General features: G+C 35.9%; 1 protein-coding gene across 3 annotated transcripts in view; it reads left to right on the forward strand.

Moving 5' to 3' along the window:
* The window catches only part of DENND4C (DENN domain containing 4C), a 112,011-nt gene that overhangs the window by 38,286 nt on the left and 53,865 nt on the right, over positions 1-19,860 (forward strand). For all 3 annotated transcript variants that reach the window (XR_009599253.1, XM_004004393.6, XM_027964567.3), the window contains exons 6-12: positions 733-971; positions 1,871-1,937; positions 2,987-3,045; positions 3,991-4,135; positions 7,016-7,191; positions 14,167-14,267; positions 14,852-15,070. Coding sequence is in view for 2 of the 3 variants with exons in the window: in XM_004004393.6 (XP_004004442.3) it covers positions 733-971; positions 1,871-1,937; positions 2,987-3,045; positions 3,991-4,135; positions 7,016-7,191; positions 14,167-14,267; positions 14,852-15,070 (1,006 nt within the window). In the remaining variant the exon portion in view is untranslated. The remainder of the gene's footprint in view (positions 1-732; positions 972-1,870; positions 1,938-2,986; positions 3,046-3,990; positions 4,136-7,015; positions 7,192-14,166; positions 14,268-14,851; positions 15,071-19,860) is intronic.

Genomic DNA, 19,860 nt, shown 5'->3' on the forward strand with positions numbered 1-19,860 from the left:
ATATATAAATGGAATCATATAATATTTGTCTTCATGTGTCTAGCTTGTTTCACTTAGCATAATGTTGTCAAGGTTTGTCTATGTTGCAATATTTTTCAGAATTTGATTCCTTGTTAGGGATGAATAATACATATGAGTATATGACATTATTCAAATCGGTGTATCTTTCCTTTTCCCCTTTGCTTTTTGCTTCCCTTCTTTTCATGAATATGTACAGTCAGCCCACTGTATCTATGGATACCAAACCTGTGGATCTGGAGGGCTGATTGTACTACTCATACATTTTGTATAAGGAACTTGAGCATTCATGGATCTTGGTATCCTGTGGGGGTTCTGGAGGCAACCACCCTTAAATACTGAAGGACGACTATACCACATTTTGTATATCTGTTCGTTTGTTGGTGGACATTTGGGTTGTTTCCTTTTCTTTTGGTTATTGTGAATAATGCTGCTATGAACATTGGTGTACAAATATTTGAGTCCCTGCTTTCTATTGTTTTGAGTATATACGTAGGTGAATCATGGTAATTGTTTAACTTTTGGAGGAGCTGCCAACTGTTTTCTACCATAGCTGCAACCATTTTATATTCCCATCAGCAATGCTTGAGATTTTTTTTTTTTTCATTTATCTGTCATATGTACTCTAAGCAAATATTTCTTTTGGAATCGAGAAAGAGAAATTAAGTTTTAAAAAACACTCAAATTTTACCATGAAATTGTTTTACTCTGTAGGTATATGGAGCTGCAATCCAGTTTTATGAGCCTTACTCTCGAGAACTTCTAACAGAAAAACAGCTTATGCAGCTGGGCCTGTTGACACCTGTGGAGAGAAAAATGGTCTCTAAATCCATCAATTCAAACAAATGCATTTGTTTACTCTCGCACTGGCCTTTTTTTGAAGCTTTTAGAAAATTTCTCATGTTTATCTACAAACTTTCTGTGTCTGGACCACATCCTCTTCCCATTGAGAAGTATGTATAATGATTTGAAGGGTGTCTGATGGAAAAATTGGATGTATATATGTACATTTCATTGTTCACCTAACTTTGCATAGAGTTGAAAGGGAAGGAGAATCACAGTCATCCTACTTTTTACTTGCTCGCTTCTTCACAGAATCCCTGACTTCAAATTTAAAACTGAGGAGTGGTGGTGAGAACGATCACATAAAAGTGTGAGAATTCTTTTGAGAATTCATCTAAGGAAGAAAGATACACGTTGCACTGTGTGTGTTCTTCCTGCTCATTCTCGAATAACCAAGAGAAAAATAGCTGTTGATGCACATATACCCCAACCAATCCAAATGACCATTTCAAGTTAAAACACCTCTAAACTGATGTAGAAATTAAGGGTGAGGTAGTTGAGACTTCCCTGGTGGCTCGGATGGTAAAAGCGTCTGCCTACAATGTGAGCGACCCAGGTTTGATCCTTGGGTTGGGAAGATCCCCTGGAGAAGGAAATGGCAGCCCACTCCAGTACTCTTGCCTGGAAAATCCCATGGATGGAGGAGCCTGGTAGGCTACAGTCCACGGGGTCGAAAAGAGTCGGACAGGACTGAGTGACTTTCACTTCCTTTGATTGATACTAAAGTAAGGTTTTGGTTTTAGTGTTGACTGACCTCTACATGTTTTCCCTTCAATTTGTAATTCTCTTTGTCATGGAAATGTTTTGTGAGCCAGAAAAATAGATGTGGAGTCACTGTCTTTTTAAAGTCACATGTTGTCTGACTTCTAATGGCACATTGACTTTTGTTTATTAAGTTTTAGGTAAGTGGCTTTGTCAAATCCAGGATGATAAATTATATTTAAGATCTGTTAAAATCCATGAAGTATTTTAGAAAAGTAATTGTCTTTATTTCAAAATTTTTTTCTAGGCACATTTCACATTTTATGCAAAACATCCCTTTTCCTTCACCTCAAAGACCAAGAATCCTGGTACAGGTAATCAAAAAAGAATATGTTTGAGGGGAGCGCTGCATATGTTCACTCCAGTCATTGCAGTGTGGACTCTATGGCCCTTTGGGTTTGAGGTGGAGCAAGATGCATCCATTAAGTCCTTGAATTCTTATATTTTGCATGTTTAGCGAATACTCTTTAGTACTGTTTTTTTGAACTTAGGGTATACAGAATTGTAATAATTATAATACTTGTTCATGACATCATCATTGATCCATTTGTGGCCTAAATTTATGTAGCTGATTTTAATAACATAAAACCCATAATTATGTTGAGGGCAAGTTTTTAATATCAGAGTGACTTAGTAAATATTAAATGTGAAATCAGTATGGTTGGAGGGCATAAGTAAAGTTGTCTGTAATAGTGCTCTTCAAACTGTCTTTGTTAAAGGACCAGTTTCTTTTTTATTTCCAGGCGATGGCAGACCTATATAAGCATATAGCTTGTGACATAAACAGTCAGTATAGACTTGAACAGGTCTATACTCTGTCCAAAGACATGAGTTCACTGATAATGTAATTGGATATGAGAGCAATGTCAAATTGCCATAAAAGTTTCTAAATCAGTTTCTCTATATATACTATTTCTTCCTAGACCGATGAACAGTTTGTAGACTGGCACTTTGAGTCTGATCTATAGAGGCAAGCTATTTAAACATTTTTTCTAAGATAATTACCAACCTTATATAGGATAGTCAGGTATTAATCTTGAATGTATTTTAGTTCAGCAAGTGTTAATACATATTAAGTAGTTGCCAAATATAGAGTTAGTACATAAAAGGCTTTTAAAAAGCAGTTACTTTTTTTAAATAGATGTATTTTAATTGACTGAATCAAAATTTTTTTGATTTGATCATGTAATTATAAAAGAACTATATACTTCTAAGTAAATACAGCTGTTGTTTTATATTTTAGTACATGGTTCCAAAACTGTATCAGTCTGCATATTAAACAGTTTTCCATTTTACCCTTGATATAAATATTTAGGTTTCAAAACTGGCTTTGTTAATTTATCATATTTTTTCTTTTTTTAAGCTGTCAGTCCACGATGCATTAATATTATCACAACCAGTTTCTACACCTTTACCACTAAGGTAATTAATGGTATATAAAATAATAGATTTATTCACTTGGGTCAGAATACTTTAAAATATTTTAAGAGCGTAATAGAGCTGTGCTATTTTTACAAACTGAGGATAGCGTTAATGTTTCTAAGTTTGATACCTGGTTGGATGGCAGAGGTCATTCACCATTTTAAAAATGAAACACTTAAAGAGAGTTGAAAGATCACATGTAGGGAGTATTTCCCTCTTCCTCTCATCTCCCCTCCCCATATCCAGTTTATTACTAAATATTTCAGGTGAACTGACTTTACCTTCTAAACTGTCTTGAATCTATTAGGTTCTCTTCTTCTGCATTGCTAGTCCAGGCTTCGCATGGTCTTTTACCTGAACTATTTCATTATGAACCTCTTAATTGGCACCTTTTTGCTCTTGTTTTTCAGTTTTTTATTCACACTGCAGTGTGTCTTTTTGAGAATGCTAGTATAAAATTGTTGGAGAATGCAAATATTTTTATTTGGGGCATAACCTCTTACTGTATTCACCCCTTTCTTTCCTATGCTTTAGTCACAATATGTTTATTTCAATTCCTTGAACGTGGCAGATGGTTTTTCTTGCCTCAGGAACTTTGCAAATGTTGTCTCCCCACCAACCCCTACCTTCTTTCTTTTGAGCTGCCATCTATGGGGTCGCACAGAGTCGGACACGACTGAAGTGCCTTAGCAGCAAACAGCTGTTCTTTAGGAAGATCTTTCCTGATAAATGCCCCTTTGTTTCCGAAGGATGAGTTTGAATCATTCTGTTACACCATCTCGTTAACTTTGCTAGTTTTTAGTGATGAAAACTTAATCAGGCCCTAAATCAGGACTTGAGGTTAATATTATATTCTCAACTTACTAATATTCAGAAAATAATTTAATAAGCAAATCTTAATACCTTTTGGCGAAATAGTTCATAATCTTTTCTCTCCTTTTCTAGTGGAGCTAACTTCAGCACCTTGTTAATGAATCTGGGTCCTGAGAATTGTGCAACACTCCTGCTCTTTGTTTTACTTGAGAGTAAGATTTTGCTGCATTCTCTGAGGCCAGCTGTGTTGACTGGAGTAGCTGAAGCTGTTGTAGCTGTAAGTATAGAATTTTCTTTTTAGTACAGAATTTTTGAGAGAATTTTTACTCTGAAGGGAAATTTCTTTCAATGAAAGCAACTTTGAAATTACCACTAAATGTTTAACATAAATGTAATAGAATGGCAAAGAGATAATATAAAGAAAAAAAGTAATTTGTATTGAGAGAAAATTTCAGTTTCTAATTTTTCATATCTTGGAGTTCTTCAGAGAAGCTATATGTTTACATAAAAATAGAACTTGTGAATGAAGCTTACTGTATTAAATGAGAAGCTTTAGTCAGTTTCAGCTGCCCTAAAATTGTGGGCATGACTAATTTCTCCCAATTTGAACTGTTAATCACTGTGGGCCAGTAACGTACAGGAAAATCTAGGTGATTGTAAAATTGAATAATGTACAAATGCTTTGCTATTGTGAAAAGCATAAATAAAAATATAAGTCCTCTCCTGTTTTAAAACCTCTTGATGGCATCCCATTGCAATTAGAAAGAGGTCTGATCATTAGGGCTTTATAGGTCCATAATGTTGAATTTTGGATGTTCCATTTCTCTATCTTCCATTATTTGTTTAATTTAAAATGGTTGACTCTTCTCTCTTCCCTTCCCCATTTTACTGTCATGCAGGTAAAGATCTAGGTCTCTTTTTCACTGCAATGTCCTCAGCACTTATTATAGTTAAATAACATGGAGTAAACACTTAGTAAATACTTGTTGAATCGACAAATGGGGTATGTCTCCAAGATCTTAATCTGGTCAAAGAAATGCTGCTAGGACTGAAAACACTAATAACTATTTGAGATGGTTCACGGGGGAGCAAAGATCCTTGTTATATACTAATTATTCCAAACCTCCCCAGTTGCATGTGAAAGCAAAAGTAGTTATAACATGAAAATATTTGTTAATAAACTGACTAGTTTTAGAAAGTTCCCACTCAGATATTCCTTCCTATAAAACTTTAGGGATTATCTGCTGCCCTGTCTCTGAATCTTTGTAGTTTAGTCTCTTGCAATGTGAACTTGGAAATCTTATTAAAATGCAAGGTTGCTTGAAATTTATGTAACTGATGTTGCTTGCAAGACTATTGATAAATGAGGATTTGATAGTAAGGCAACTTATCATTTAAAGAGAAGAAAATTGAAAAGAATGGTGATAGGATAAATTCTGCAAAAGGAGAATGATTTTAATATCAAAGAATATTGAAGAGTTTATGGAGCCCTATAGCAAGAATTGGTGGAACCAGTGAGTATTTTTGTGAAATTGACTGTATTTTTGATTGTGCCGAAAAAGTCGAAGATAAAGATGTTGTATTTTGTTGTTCAGTAGTTTTATTCTGAAATTTCTTACGTAGTTGGAGGTGTAACATACCTTTTGTTGAATGGAAGATAGTCAGTTTTCACTGGAGGAAATCTGGAGTCCTTGCAAGGTCCTTTGCAAGCACTTCTGTCCCTCTGCTCTCTGATCTCATTTTCGACTTCTCTCCCCTTTGCTCACTCTGCTCTAGCTGTGCTGGCCTGTGCTACTCCTGGAGCATATTAGGCAGTCCTCACACCATATGGTCTTTGCCCTGGCTGTTCCTTTTCTTCAAAGTGCTCTTCTAGATATCCCCTTGACTAAATCCCTTACCACCTTCAAGTTTCAGCCCAGTGTCTTTTTCTTAATGAGGCCTACCCGGTTTGGCCTGTTTAATAATACAGCCTGCTTTCCCTCTTTCTTCTCTACTGTTCTAAACTCTGGGACCTTTCACTTGGCCTGACTGTTTTTGTTTTCTTTTCCTCATAGCACTTAGCACTCTCTCACATGGCACATAGTCTGTTTATTATGTCTTCTTTTTGTTTTCTCTCTTCCTGCTAGACCAGGTGTTTGAGTCAAATCCTGGCTGCCATTTGTCTTCCGTAAATACGTTTTACTGGAACATAGGCTGTTTATTTATATATTTCCTCTGTTTTCATACATGAAGGCAGAGTTAATTTGTGACAGATGCATTATGGTTTGCAAGCCATAAAATACTCTGTATATTTTACAGAAAAAGTTTGCTGACTCTTATGCTGCACTCTAAACTTCATGAGGGCATTGGATCTTTGTTTTATACACTGTTATAGCCCCATCATGTAGAACAGTTTTTGGTACATGTTAAGTGCTCAGTTGCCAGAAAGCAAGTAAATGATTGAAGACAAAATTCCAATTCTGTGTAACCATCTGGAATAACTGGCAGAGGTAGTAAATGCTGTAGGTAATTATTTGGGGTGAATAATGATGGGTAAGGTGACAATTGAACTAGACCTTGAAAGATTACAAAGATTTTTATAATAGAGGAAAGATTTTGTCATTCGTGATTAAAATTTTAATATTAGTTGAAGTGGATCATTTTATGTTTATTTGGGCAGTTAGGAAAACTTTTTGTTGAAATTTTTAGTTGACTATTATTATTCCCAAGATAATTGTTTAAATTTTTTGTTTTGTTTAGCTCTTGGTGTTCTTAGTTGAATTTTAATCAGAGGTTATCTTGAAATTTAATAGACGGATGAAATGCATCAGTTAAAAATCATGAATTTGTTTTATAAAATTTCCATCAATTTTTCCCCTTCTCTCCCTTTCTCCTTAAAATAGGAATGTGGATTTCCTATAGACATAAGTATTAACGTTCAAAGAGCTGTTAGCATTTTAATTGTGCTTATGGTCATTGTCATGCCTAAAGGTTTTAATCACATTGGTTCTTAGGATTAACCTGTAATGTTGTATAGTCATTTATATTTTGGAATGAAGTTGAAAGTGAAAGAAACTAGACTTTAGCTGCTTTTTAACGTCCCTGTCAGTAATATTAGTTAATTACATAATTCTCAATGCAATAAAAGTTGGTTAATTTCTTAAAACTTTTTTCCCAGATGATCTTTCCGTTTCAGTGGCAGTGCCCGTATATTCCCCTGTGTCCTCTTTCACTGGCGGCAGTGCTCAGTGCACCTTTACCGTTTATAGTTGGAGTTGACTCAAGGTATTTTGATCTTCATGACCCACCACAAGATGTTGTTTGCATTGACTTGGATACAAACATGTTATATCTGTAAGTTGATTCTTTTTATGTTATCTCCCTTTATATTTTTCTCCACATGTAATTGTAGCTCTTTGAAAGCATACACAAATTTCCACTTTTAAAAGTTGTTAGTAAGTCTTCAATTCAGTGATTCACAGTCAGGACAGGTAACAGAATCCTGGAATGTTACGTGGTTTGAAAAAGATTCAGTGTGTTCAGTATTATAATAGTTTATATTGGATAATAATGTTAACAGTAGGCAGGAGATGTTTATGTTTATCAGAAGATAATATGGATTCTTAAAAAGAAAAAGGATAAACCCTGCTTTCAGAGCTCAAGAGATACGATATGTAGGTTTAATTCAGAATCCATGTGTAAGTCACAACATAGTGACCTTAGTCACAATATAGGGTAATATTATGCTGTTGCCTTAGTTCAAGATTTGAATTTTACAGGGATTGTAGAGAAATTGATACTAAAAATCAATCAGTTTGTGTTTACAGAGGTGATAAATTTGTACGGCAGTGGTAACTGAGGGTTCAGAGAGTAGAGTACCACACTTGTAAAAGCAGCTTCATCCATCCAGTTCTAGATGGGTGTTTAGGCGCTCCCTCTACACCCCATCGCCCAACAATAACAACAGCAAAGTGGGAAAGAGCAGTAAATAGTGAAAGTTCCCTAGTGTAAATGTCAAATTCCAGATCCTGGAGTGCTTTTATTCTTTCCTGTTTGATATTGGTAGAAAATGAATAGAGGAAGAATTCGGGATGAGACTTCAGTGGTCACAGCAGTAGAACTGGTTGGGGAAATAGGCTTGCATGAACCTGAAGAATAACTTAAGGAAGGAAGAAAACGTTTGATGTACCTTTAAAAATAAATTTTGAAATGAATCTACCATTGTATTTCGAAAACTGTAATTGTGGTATTGTTGTAGCTCCATACTATGTTTGTTTATTGAGCTTTCAATACTTTTAAGAATTGAAGTATAGTTGATTTACAATATTACACTGTTTTCAGGTGTATAGCATAGTGATATAGTATTTTTATAGCTTATATTCCAATAAAAGTTACTAAAAGCTAATGGCTATAATTCCTTGTGCTATACAGCAGTGGTACCCAACCTTGGTGGTGCCAGGGACCAGTTTCTTAGAAGATAATTTTTCCATGGACTGGGGGTGGGTGGAATGGTTAGGGGATGATTTGAGCAACATTACATTTATTGTACACTTTATTTCTAATCTAATACTGCCATTAAAGTACCTGTCTATGGCCCAGAGGTTGAGGACCCCTGCTATACAGTATATCCTTGTTGCTTATTTATTTTATATATAGTAGTTTGTGTCTTTTAATCCTATACCCTTATCTTGCCTCTCCCCTTTCTTCTCTCTACTGGTAACTGTTAGTTTGTTTTCTATAAATGTGAGTGTGTTTTGGCTGTGTTCATTTTTTTGTTTTGTTTTGTATTTTAGATTCTACATGTAAATGATATCACATAGTATTTATCTTTGTCTGACTCACTTTACTAGGCGTAATATTCTCTAGACCATCCATGATGCTGCAAATGGCAGATTTTCACTTTTTTCACCAGTCTGTTCAGTTCAGTCACTCAGTTGTGTCTGACTCTGCGACCCCATGAACTGCAGCATGCCAGGCTTTCCTGTGCATCACCAACTCCTGGAGCTTGCTTAAACTCATTGTCCACTGAGTCCGTGATGCTATTCAACTGTCTCATCTTCTGTTGTCCCTTTTCCTCCTGCCTTCAATCATTCCCAGCATCAGGGTCTTTTCCAATGACTCAGTTCTTTGCATCAGTTGGCCAAACTATTAGAGCTTCAGCTTCAGCATCAGTCTGAATATTCAGGACTGATTTCCATTAGGATGGACTGGTTTGGATCTCCTTGCAGTCCAAAGGACTCTCAAGGAGTCTTCTCCAACACCACAGTTCAAAAGCATCAATTCTTCGGTGCTCAGGTTTCTTTATATTTTCTCACATCCATACATGACTACTGGAAAAACCATAGCTTTGACTAGACAAACCTTTGTTTGTAAAGTAATGTCTCTGCTTTTTAATATGCTGTCTAGGTTGGTTATCACTTTTCTTCCAAGGAGCAAGCATCTTTTAATTTCATGGCTGCAGTGACCATCTGCAGTGATTTTAGAGACCCCCAAAATAAAGTCTGTTACTGTTTCCATTGTTTCCCCATCTATTTGCCGTGAAGTGATGGGACCCAATGCCATGATCTTAGTTTTCTGAATGTTGAGTTTTGAGCCAACTTTTTCACTCCTCTTTCACTTTCATCAAGAAGCTCTTTAGTTCTTTGCTTTCTGCCATAAGGGTGGTGTCATCTGCGTATCTGAGGTTATTGATATTTCTCCTGGCAATCTTGATTCCAGCTTGTGCTTCATCCAGTCCAGCATTTCTCATGATGTACTCTGCATATAAGTTAAATAAGCAGGGAGACAATATACAGCCTTGACATACTCCTTACCCTATTTGGAATCAGTCTGTTAATAATTTTTATTCATTTATCTGTTGATGGACACAGGTTACTTCCGTGTTTTGGCAGTTGTAAATAGTGCTGCTATGAATAATGGGGTGCATATAGTGTTTTCTTTTTTTTCTGGACATATACCCAGGAGTGGAATTGCTGGGTCATATGGTAATTCTATTTTTAGTTTTTTGAGGAACCACTATACTTTTTTCTATAGTGCCACTACCAGTTTACATTTCCACCAACAGTGTATGAGTGTTCTCTTTTCTCCACATCATCGCCAACATTTGTTGTTTGTCTTCTTATTGATGATAGCCATTCTGACAGATATGAGGTGACATCTCAAAATTGTTTTGACTTTCATTTCTGTAGTAATTAGTGATATTGAGCATCTTTTCATGTGCCTGTTAGCCATCTGTATGTCTTTGGAAAAATGTCTCTTGAGTTCTTTCTGCCCATTTTTTTTATTGTATTGTTTGCTTTTTTGATAATAAGATGTATGAGCTGATAATGAGTTGTATTGTTTGCTTTTTTGATACTGAGTTGTAGGAGATGTTTTGGGTGTTAATTCCTTGTTGGTCACTTTCGGGTGTTAATGCCTTGTTGATCACATCTTTTGCAGGTATTTTCTTCTGTTCCATAGGTTATCATTTTGATTTGTTGATGATTTCCTTTGCTGTTCAAAAGCTTTTAAGTTTAATTAGTTCTCATTTGTTTATTTTTGCATTTATTTTGCCTTAGGGGAGTGATCCAAAAGATTGCTATGACTTATGTCAAAGAGTGTCTTGCCTTTGTTCTCTTTGTCTTAGAGTTTTATGGTTTCAGGTCATATGTTTAGGCCTTTAATCCATTTTGAATTTGTTTGAGTATTTGCTGTGAGGGAATGTTCTAATCTCATTTGTTTTACCTGTAGCCCTCCAGTTTTCCCAGCACCAATTGTTGAAAAAACTGTCTTTTTCTTCATTGTAATCTTGCCTCCTTTATCATAGATTAATAGATTGTAGGTGCATGGGTTTATGTCTGGGCTTGCTGTGTAGCAGTTGATCTGTGTGTCTGGTGTTTTGCCGGACATAAAATGTGCTGTTACTGTGTTTTGTTTTGTTTTTTGCTGTTGCTGTTTTGATCACTGTAACTTTGTAGTACAGTGGAAATCGGGGATGTGATGCTTTCAGCTTTGTTCTTTCTCCTCAGGATTGCTTTGGTAATTTGAGGTTTTTTGTGGTTGTTTATGAATTTTAGGATTAGTTGTTCTATTTCTGTGAAGAATGTCATGAGTATTTTGATGGGGGTTGTATTAAATCTGTAGATTACTTTGAGTAATATGACTATTTTAGTGATATTAATTTTTGCAGTTCAAGAAGAGCGAGGGATATCTTTCCATTTCTTTGTATCATCTCCACTTTCCTTCCATGACTTTTCAGAGTGTAGGTCTTTCATATTCTTGGTTAAGTTTATTTCTGGATATTTTATCCTTTTTGATACAGCTTTAAATGGAATTTATTTTAAAAACTTTCTGGTAATTCATTATTGCTGTATAGAAAAGCAACAGATTTCTGTCTATTAATCTTGTATACTGCAAACTTGCTGAATTCATTTATTAGTTCTAGTAGTTTTTGTGTGGAGACTTTAGGATTTTCTTCAAAAATTTTTTTTTAATTGAAGTATTGTTGACTTACAGTGTTGTGCCAGTTTCTGCTATACAGTATAATGACTCAGTGATATACATACATACATACATACATACATACATACATACATTCTTTTTTAATACTCTTTTCCGCTATGGTATATCACAGGATACTAAATACAGTTCCCTGTGCTGTACATTAGGGTTTGTTTATCCATTCTGAATGTAATAGTTTGCATCGTCCATCCCCAAACTCCCAGTCCATCTGTCTCCCTCCCCTGTTCCCCTTTGTCCACCACCAGTCTATTCTCTGTGTCTGTGAATCTCTTCCTGTTTTATAGGTAAGTTCATCTGTGTTGTACTTCTAGGATTTTCTATATAAAGTATCATGTCATCTATAAAGAGTAACAGTTTGACATCTTCCCTTCCAATTTGGATGCTTAATTTAACAGGAAGGATGTCAGCTTTTCACCATTGAATATGATGTTAGCTGTGAATTGTCATATATGGCCTTTATTATGTTGAGATTTGTTCCCTCTGTAGCCACTTTATTGAGAGTTTTTGTGATGGTGGTTGAATTTTTTCAGTTGCTTTTACAATGTCGGTTGAGATGATCGTGTGGTTTTCCTCTTCCTTTTGTTAATGTGGTGTGTCACGTTGGTTGATTTCTTTATATTTAACCATCCTTGTGTTGCTAGAGTAGGTCCAACTTGATTGTGGTGTATGATCCTTTTTATATATTGTTGGATTTGATTAGCTAATATTTTGATGAGAATTTTCGCAATTATATTCAAAGATATTGGCCTGTAATTGTCTTTTTTGTAGTGCCTTTGTCTGGATTTGATAACAGAGTATTGGTGGCATTGTGATGAATTTGGGAGTGTTTCATCCTCTTTAATAATTTGAAGTACTCTTAGAAAGAGAAGTTTCGTAGCATTTCCCCAAGGAACTGCCTGGTCCTGGACTTTGTTTTCTGGAAATTTTTTAAAATTGCAAACTCAATTTTAGTACTAGTGATTGGTCTGTTCAAAATGTCTTTTTCTTTTGCTGCCTTTAGAATTTGCTGTTTACCTTTAACTTCTGCCATTTTAAGTATGGTATCTCTTGCTGTGGGTCTGTTTGGGTTCATCTTGTTTGGGATCCTTTGTGCTTCCTTTATCTGGATATGTTTCTTTTCTCAGGTTTGGGGAGTTTTTAGCTATAATCTCCTTAAATACAATTTTGATCCCCTTTTCTGTTTTCTGGTACCCCTCCCTATAAGGTGAATTTTGGTACATTTAATGTTATTCTTGAGAGCTCTTAAACTGTTTCCATTTTGAAAATTTTGTTTTTCTTTTACCTCTTGTTAGTCCCAGCAGTTCTGCAAACAGGCTTGTCTCCCTTGCGTAGGATTCCTGGACTGCGGTGCCCTGCATTTGGCTCTCACTGCTCCCTCCTCTGGGTGGGTGTCCACTTTATAATCTTCTCTTTCCTCTGAGTCCCCTCCATGGACACAGGTCCGAACTCAAATCACTTTTATTTCCTTCCATGTGTATCTGTCTTATTGCCTTGGTGGTACAGTAGCTCACCTGTCAGTTTTCAGTTAGTTTTTCATGAGGATTGTTCCACCTGTCAGTGTATCTTCTGCTGTGTTGATGGGAGGAAGTGAGCTCCATATCCTCTTAGTCCACCTTCTTGATCCATCTCTACTGTGGACATTTAGATTTACCTATTGCCTGGAAACAATGAACTACTTGGCAAGCACTAAATATTTCTCGTAGTACACATTTTGTTATTTTTTAGTAACTATCCCTGAAAAAGTTACTTCAAGGTTGAATATATTGTGGTGCTTTGGAAATTATTTTGAAGTTGTAGCTCAAAGATTTACCCCATGTTATTTGCTATTCTGAATAAAATAATACAGAGATTGTTAATTTTGCCCAGGTTTAAATAACTTCTATATAATTTCTATAGATCAAAATACTATTTCTAAAATAGTTTTGAATGTTTAATTATACAATTATGAAATGTTCTAGGTACGAAAGAATTATGGAGAATAATGTAAATAATTTGCATGAATCTTCCACTAAGAGTCCAGATTCCACCAATATACACTATATTTATACTAGTATAAATGATATTTTGTTCTGCATGCTTTCAAAGTTTTTATGTTTGTACAGTTTTCTGATTTGCTGTTTTCGTTAGCATTTTCTATGAGCATTTCTATGTTGATACATGTAGCTCTGCTTTGTTTTCAATATTTACCAGTGTTGATGGCTATTTAGATTGCAGTTAAATTTTAAAGTATGGCCAAAGCCTCTCTGATCATTATTATGCATATTTCTTGGAATATATAGTTAATATACTCAAAAATATCCCTGAAATATATACCTAAAAATTTAAGATTCTAGCATTGATGTTCATAAATGATATTGGCTTGATATATAGCATTAGCTCTAGCTCATGGTTGGCACATAGTGCTTTCATCTTTGTAGAGTTTGTTACTATTTGTAACGTACAGACTGTATGTTACTGACTCTGATATTTGTTGAGATTTGCTTCTAATAGGTACTTTTAAGTCTCAAGTCAGTTAAGTTTAACACTTATTATAATTCTAAAATGTAACTTTGAAACAATATTTGTGTTGTGTTCATGACTCCAGTTAATGAAAGTCTGTGTTGGAGGGTTGGAATGAGATGACCAAATTTGGCTGAGGTTGATTGAAATGAAAAGAGAACTTCTTGGAAATCACTTAAGAATTTAAGTGGTCATTTAAGATCGCAGATTCTTAAATTGTAACGTCAGTATAAATATCCTTTCCGTTTTCTTTTTTAGTTTGGCATAAGAATTTTGTTTAAGTAAAGACAGATTATAGCAGACTTTATTAATTATGTTATTGTTTAATAGATCAGATGAAAAGAAGAACATGAACTGGAAGCAGCTTCCCAAAAAGCCATGTAAAAATCTGATTAGCACCTTGAAGAAATTGTATCCCCAGCTATTCTCAGGTAAATATGAGGAAAAAAGAAGGAATTTTTTTTTAACTTTTCATTTTATATTGGAGTATAGCTGATTAACAATATTGTGACAGTTTCAGGTGAACAGCAGAGGGACTCAGCCATACATATACATGTATCATTCTCCCCCAAAATCTCTTTCCATTCAGGCTGCCACATAACTTTGAGCAGATTTCCCTGTGCTATACAATAGGTACTTGTTCGTTATCCATTTTAAATATAGTAGTGTGTACATGTCGATCCCAAACTCCCTAACTATAAGAAGGGATATATTTAATGAAAGAATGTATATTAAAAAATTCTTTTTAAATTTAAATGTAGTTTTGCTGTGTTTAACGGGAGTCTCATTGCAAAACAAATTCCAGTAGTGAGAAATTACTGTTGTGGTTCCTGGTGTCTGAGTGTGCTTTCTGTGCCTTCCTGTGAGCCTCTGACAGTGACCCCTTCACATTAATGTGGAGAGGATTTTCAAGAAACCATGGGCTTTATTTTGACAGTTCCCTTTATTTTTGAGTTGTTGTATATGTATAACATTATGTATTAATGTTATTCATTTCTCTTTCTTCATTTGTCAGTTCACCGAAAAACTCAAGAAGGTTCAGCAATTGAGATGACTCCAATTGAAGCAGATTTCTCTTGGCAAAAGAAGATGACACAGCTTGAGATGGAAATTCAAGAGGCATTTTTGCGCTTTATGGCATCGATTTTAAAGGGCTACAGAACATATCTCAGACCGATCACAGAGGCTCCTTCAAATAAAGCTACAGCTGCTGATTCATTGTTTGACCGACAGGGTGAGTAGCATTGAAAATATAAATACTTTTTATTGAAATTAAAAAATTTTCTATTTGGTAGTACTACCAAGAAATATTTACTGTATAAGTTCTTAGAGGTTTTATATTAAAATATGGTGATCTTCTGTGTATTTGTAATCTAGTTCTATGAATAGAATTTCTTTTAACTTTTATACCTAATTTTTTTTCCTGAGAAATTTGAATTTGGAGGTGTTTAATTATGAAATGTCAAAGATGTTGCTTGTATTTATAGTAGTCTGTGATCAGTTATCTCAGTAGAATGAAGCTGGTCATTTGCTTTTAGGTGTTTTCTCAGCTTCGTAAAATTTTTGACCTTATACATTCTTGGCTTTACAGTATTCTCTAACAAATAGTTTTTGGAATAAAGCCACCAGTGTTAAAAATTTTTTGAAAAGTACAGCCTTGTTCCAGAGGAAAATACCATACTCATTCTCTTAGTATTTGTCGTTTTAGGAAATTACAAAGGTTTGTATTGGTATTCAGCACTTCTTATGTATATAGTGGAAAACTTACAAATACATCAGTATTCATAATGATAATTATTTTACATATCTATATTTTGGCCGTGCAGTTATTATTTTTTTAATCTGTATTTTCCTAATAATCCTTTTATCTTTTCTTATTTCTGGTTTAGGATGACTTATTTCTCAAATATTTAGTTACCACTTACTAAGTTCAATTAGTTATTATTTAGGGATATAGAGGAGTACAAAATCTATCTCTTTGGGATACCCAATGGAAAATAATTTAACATGTTTTAAGAAATAGAACAAATACTCAAGAAAAAGATTTTACATAATCATTCAGTGAGAAGGCATAAACATTCAGAAAAAGGAAACATTCTTAAAGATACTCATCATAAAGTCTTTGGAAGACTTCATGGAAAGAAGAGCATGACTTTAAAGAATGGATATAATTGCTATGATCACAACCTAGACAGCATATTAAAAAGCAGAGACATAACTTTACCAGCAAAGGTCCATCTAGTCAAAGTTATGGTTTTTCCAGTAGTCATGTATGGATGTGAGAGTTGGACTGTGAAGAAAGCTGAGTGCCGAAGAATTGATGCTTTTGATCTGTTGTGTTGGAGAAGACTCTTGAGAGTCCCTTGGACTGCAAGGAGATCCAACCAGTCCATCCTAAAGGAGACCAATCCTGGGTGTTCATTGGAAGGAATGATGCTGAGGCTGAAACTCCAATACTTTGGCCACCTCATGCTAAGAGTTGACTCATTGGAAAAGACTCTGATGCTGGGAGGGATTGGGGGCAGGAGGAGAAGGGGACGACAGAGGATGAGATGGCTGGATGGCATCACTGACGCGACGCACATGAGTTTGGGTGAACTCTGGGAGTTGGTAATGGACAGGGAGGCCTGGCATGCTGTGACTCATGGGGTCACAAAGAGTCAGACATGATTGAGCAACTGAACTGAACTGAGCTGAACCATTTTTAGTACTCCTAAGATTGATCCATGGGTTCAGGTGTTATCAGACTCATTCATTCATTATAATTTCCCCATCAGCCTTTCATTTAATTATATTAGTAGCCTTTGCTGATCATTGCCTAGATCCATTAGAAGAAAAGACTTCTTATTACTGCTTGGAAAGAATTATTTATTTCTGTTTTATTGGAGCTTTTCTCAACTAAGTAATATTTCAAGGTGATCTAGTAAGGACAACAGCATGTAGAATGCCCTGAAGCATAACAGAAAGGCTGGAGGAAAAACTGACCTTACAAGGCATACTTGAAATGGTGGATGAAAGCCAGATCATGTTGGCTCTTAACAATGAAGGATTTCAGTGTTTATTCTAAGAGTAATCGAAAGTCAGTGAGGGATATTTAAGTAGGTAATAGGATCAGGTTTATGTTTATAAAACAGACAAAAAACCCTCTTCGACTTCTCTGCAGAGATTCAATTGGAGGCACCCACAGTATGGATCTACTTATTAGTTGATTAGTGCATTGGTTCAAATGAAGTAACCTGGATTATTTGATAGCATGAATGGAAAAGTGATTTTTAGGATGTAAATTGGATAGAGCTTGGTAATTGAATATGGGTTGTATGAGGGAGATGTCAAGAACAACTTGGAGCTTCATGTCTTTAACAACCAAGTGGATGGTTTATTGTTTATTTAAGTGCCCTTTATTGAGAAGAAAATGGAAGAAAGGGGAAGGATCTAGTTATTTGTTAAGGAAAAGTTTTTCATTTTATTGAAGTATAATTGATGTGCAGCATTTATATGTTACAGGTGTACAACACAGCCTACTAATTCAAAATACTTGCAGGCTATACTCCGTTTATGGGGGCTTCCCAGGTGGCACTAGTGATAAAGAACCCACCTGCTAGTGCAGGAGATGTGAGAGATGCAGGTTCAGTCCCTGGGTTGGGAGGATTCCCTGGAGGAGGGGATAGCAACCCACTCCAGCTTCTTTATTAGAGAATCCTGTGGACAGAGGAGCTTGGCAGGCTGTAGAGTAGCACAGAGTTGGACATGATTGAAGCAACTTAGCGCGCACACACGCCCTCCATTTATAGCTGTTATAAAATACTGACTATATTCCCTGTGCTGTGTGTCCTCACAGCCTATTTATCTTATGCATGATAGTTTGTACTTCTTAATCCCCTACCCCTATCTAACCTCTCCCTGCTTCCCTCTCCCCAATGGTAGCCACTAGTTTGTTTTCTATATCTGTGAATCTGTTCTTTTTCTTTATATTTACTAATTTGTTTTATTTTTTAGATTCCATATATAAGTGATAATATAGAGTATTTTTCTGTGTTTGACTTGTTTCACTAAGAATTAAACTCATCTATGTTGTTGGAAATGGCAGAATTTCATTCTTCTTTATGAATGAGTAATAGTCCATTATGTGTGTGTGTGTGTGTGCGCGTGTGTGTGTATCACAGCTTCTTTATCCATCCATCTGTTGACTAGTTAGGTTACTTCCTTACCTTGACTATTATAAATAGTGCAGCTATGAATATTGGGGTGCATATATCTTTGTGAATTCGTGGTTTTGTTTTTTCTGGATATGTATCCTGGAGTGCGGAATTGCTGGATCATATGGTAATTCTATTTTTAGTTTTCTGAGGAACCTCCATACTGTTTTCTACAGCGGTGCCATCAATTTACATTTCCACCAACAGTGTATGAGGGTTCGCTTTTCTGCACCTCCTCGCTAACATTTGTTATTTTTGTCCTTTTTGATGATAGCCATTCTGAAAGGTGTGAGATGATGTCTCATTGTGGTTTTGATTTGCATTTCTTTAATGATTAATGATATTGAGCATCTTTTTATGTTCTTATTGGCCCTCTGAATGTCCTCTTTGAAAAAATGTTTGAGGAAAGATTTTTTAAATGACAGAGACTTGAGTATACTGGTTACTAGCTGATAGAATCTTCCAGAGAACACTGAAAGAGCTGTATCCCAGGCTCATGGTGGGCTTGGCCTTAAATAGGAGGGGAGGGTCATACTTACTGTAAAACATGGTAAGGAATAAACGAAAGCAGAAAGAGTAATAGATTTTATAGTGAGATAATATAGTTCTGATATGCAGATGACACCACCCTTATGGCAGAAAGTGAAGAGGAACTAAAAGCCTCTTGATGAAAGTGAAAGAGGAGAGTGAAAAAGTTGGCTTAAAGCTCAACATTCAGGAAACAAAGATCATGGCATCTGGTCCCATCACTTCATGGGAAATAGATGGGGAAACAGTGGAAACATTGTCAGACTTTATTTTTTTGGGCTCCAAAATCACTGCAGATGGTAATTGCAGCCATGAAATTAAAAGACGCTTACTCCTTGGAAGAAGAGTTATGATCAACCTAGATAGTATATTCAAAAGCAGACACATTACTTTGCTGACTAAGGTCCGTCTAGTCAATTTCGTGTGGTCGTGTATGGATGTGAGAGTTGGGCTGTGAAGAAAGCTGAGCACCGAAGAACTGCTGCTTTTGAACTGTGGTGTTGGAGAAGTCCCTTGGACTGCAAGGAGATCCAACCAGTCCTTTCTGAAGGAGATCAGCCCTGGGATTTCTTTGGAGGGAATGTTGCTGAAGCTGAAACTCTAGTACTTTGGCCACCTCATGCAAAAAGTTGACTCATTGGAAAAGACTCTGATGCTGGGAGGGATTGGGGGCAGGAGGAGAAGGGGACAACAGAAGATGAGATGGCTGGATGGCATCACTGACTTGATGGACATGAGTTTGAGTGAACTCCGGGAGTTGGTGATGGACAGGGAGGCCTGGTGTGCTGCTATTCATGGGGTCGCAAAGAGTTGGACACGACTGAGCAACTGAACTGAACTGAACTGAATGTAGTTCTCAGTTAATGATTTTCATTTTCTCTGCAAGTTATCACCATTCAGGGATGAGGGGGAGAACATGGAGGGAGAACATTTAAACACTGAAAATAACTGTGAAAACACGAGTAAAGGAAAGTTCAGACTCCAGAAGTGTAGTGTGATTACTGGTCAGGGATAAAGGTGTAAGTTAAGTGGTTTTAATTCACCTAGTTACATAACTCCACCCCCTACCCACCCAACTAGCGCTCAGCCACACGGGTGCAGATCCAGAGAAAGCAGACAATGTATTGCTCCAGAGCTAGGTTATACTAGATGAGTTTGACAAAGAAGACAAAAGGGCATAAAAATTGAGAGTGTTGACAAAATAATTAAAATGGACATGGAATCAATGTTAGCTAAAGACGTGAAAATAGGACGGTGTATGTAGAATGTAAAAGGGTGAATGGATTGCAGATTGTCCCTC

Source organism: Ovis aries, chromosome 2, assembly GCF_016772045.2.
Source record: "Ovis aries strain OAR_USU_Benz2616 breed Rambouillet chromosome 2, ARS-UI_Ramb_v3.0, whole genome shotgun sequence".
Taxonomy (NCBI): Eukaryota; Metazoa; Chordata; class Mammalia; order Artiodactyla; family Bovidae; genus Ovis; species Ovis aries.